The 2,439-nt window shown below is 33.3% G+C and overlaps 1 protein-coding gene across 1 annotated transcript in view; it reads right to left on the reverse strand.

Moving 5' to 3' along the window:
• Positions 1–2,439, reverse strand: part of LOC106476557 (cadherin EGF LAG seven-pass G-type receptor 3-like) — a gene marked incomplete at both ends in the record, with an annotated part of 13,590 nt that overhangs the window by 9,158 nt on the left and 1,993 nt on the right. Inside the window, 2 exons of the mRNA XM_013937206.1 lie at positions 1,285–1,424; positions 2,069–2,252. Coding sequence (XP_013792660.1) covers positions 1,285–1,424; positions 2,069–2,252 — 324 coding nt within the window. The remainder of the gene's footprint in view (positions 1–1,284; positions 1,425–2,068; positions 2,253–2,439) is intronic.

Raw genomic sequence — 2,439 nt, forward strand, 5'->3', positions numbered from 1 at the left:
GGAACATCGTCCTGAACACTGATGACTCTGGTTTGTTTTGTAGAAATATTCATGTTTATAAACAGAGATGGAACATCATCCCGAACATTGATAATAAGCTATCTTACTGTACAGCTTAAGCCCAGATGGTTAAAAGAACAATGAAAACATTTATTATACTCAGATGTCCAGTATATAGTTTCAGGGTCTAATTTGAGTCTGTTCATTATTCTTGTCTATAGTTTCAGGGTCTAATTTGAGTCTGTTCATTATTCTTGTTTATAGTTTCAGGGTCTAATTTGAGTCTGTTCATTATTCTTGTATATAGTTTCAGGGTCTAATTTGAGTCTGTTCATTATTCTTGTATATAGTTTCAGGGTCTAATTTGAGTCTGTTCATTATTCTTGTATATAGTTTCAGGGTCTATTTCAACTTTGTTCATTATTCTTGTATATAGTTTCAGGGTCTATTTCAACTTTGTTCATTAGTCTTGTATATAGTTTCAGGGTCTATTTCAACTTTGTTCATTATTCTTGTATATAGTTTCAGGGTCTATTTCAACTTTGTTCATTATTCTTGTATATAGTTTCAGGGTCTATTTCAACTTTGTTCATTAGTCATCCAGTATGGTTTCTGCAAGACAAATTCCACTGTGGACCACTTGAAACATGATTCATGATTACTTTTCTTTTTTTGAGGGTGTACATTTTATCTATACATATTTACCATGAGAAAAACATGTTTCAACCATTTTATTTTGTCGAATGGATAATGTTCAATTCTTAGAAATAAATATCATCATAGAGATTTCAGTAACGGAAACATTTTAAATACTTTGTAATTTATGAAAAGTATTGAAGCTTATTTTCAAGTAAACAGATTTATCAAGACTTCTAGACGGTACCTTAGATATTCAATAGTCTGTAATTTTGAGGATTTTTTAAAATACATTTTGAGTTTAACTTACAGCTTTATAGAAACTCGTACTGTAATATGAACTCTGATGAGAAGTGAGAGGAAATATATGTGTTTGTTACTTAGTAGAACGGATTAACTTATTATAAGAATTGCCCCTAGGTGGCTCACTGGTAAGCTTCATAGCATGTGATGCTAAAAAAGTAGGGTTCGATCCCTGGGCCCACTGTGTAGCAAAAATCTAACAGCGTAAAGAGTGGAAATAATCCATCGTTCAGTGTAACTAAAGCGAAGGAAATCTGTTTTCAGATAAGCCAATCTGTCTTTAGCCACTGCCAAAACACACATTGACAGCAAACAAATTGTTCAAGCTGGCTGTATTTTTCATACCTTTAAAAAGCAATGTCCAGCGGGTTTGTTCTCCGGTATGCCAATAGAGAAAGCTGGTTTCGTGAAGACAGGGGGGTGGTCGTTAGTATCAAGTACGTCAATGGTCACAGTAGTTAAGCCATATTGTGGACTGTTGTGAGCTAAGGAAGAAATCAAGATATATTTTAATAATTTTTAAACAGTTGTTTACTTTCTTCCAAAAGTTATTATAATATTGAAAACTAGTTTTTACAATGATTTTACTTGCAATACAACAGTGTTCCTCTTTATCTTATCTCTCGTGATCCAACTTTAAAACTATCCAAAACCGTCTTAATTCTTTTAACCATTAACACTTCTATCATATTTGAAATTCAGGAATACATTTCGTTATTAGAGCGTTTATTTACTTGTGCTGTTTGCTATTTCAAACTTTATAAACAAGGTGAAAGTTCATGCTTCTGTCCTCTTTAAAGCCGTACTTAACAGTGAAGATAAGTTGTACTTAACACAGAACTTAACTATGGCCAGAAATTGGCCATCTGCACGCGATAGTTTTGGAGGTCTATGTTAAACGCTGTTAGACAATAATTTTAATAACAAATTAAACGTGCATGAATAATTATAGCGAGAAAACGTAAATTGTATGTCCTGAAAACATTACAAATATACACACAAGTAGACACAAACATATTAATGTAACGACTGATCGGCTCTAATGTAACTAAGATCAAATATGCAAATATAATGAGCACCATATATATATTTAAACATTTAAAAGCAGGAAAACTGGATGTATACATACAATCTTTGGCTTGGACCAGTAAAATGTATTGCTTCTTTGTGTCGTAGTTGAGCTTGTGAGCCATTGTTTTGTTCACTCGGATGTTTCCCTCTTGGGATTCAATTAAAAAGATCCTGTCTTCATTTCCGCTGGTTATTTTGTAGGTTACTGTGTTATTTTGCAGATCTCTGTCAGTGGCTGACACCTGAAATTGTAAAAAACAGAATCAGACCCTGGAATCCAATACTAATTAATACTAAAATAGACCCTGAAACTATGTACAAGGGGGTCCTCCAATCAAATGACCTCAATATACCCATTGCTTTGACTAGTTGCCTGTGTGATGCTCTGGAGAGGGTAGTTAATTTTCATCTTGTTAATTAGAAGGAACC

The sequence above is a fragment of the Limulus polyphemus genome, unplaced genomic scaffold (genome assembly GCF_000517525.1).
Source record: "Limulus polyphemus unplaced genomic scaffold, Limulus_polyphemus-2.1.2 Scaffold10886, whole genome shotgun sequence".
NCBI classification, from domain to species: domain Eukaryota; kingdom Metazoa; phylum Arthropoda; class Merostomata; order Xiphosura; family Limulidae; genus Limulus; species Limulus polyphemus.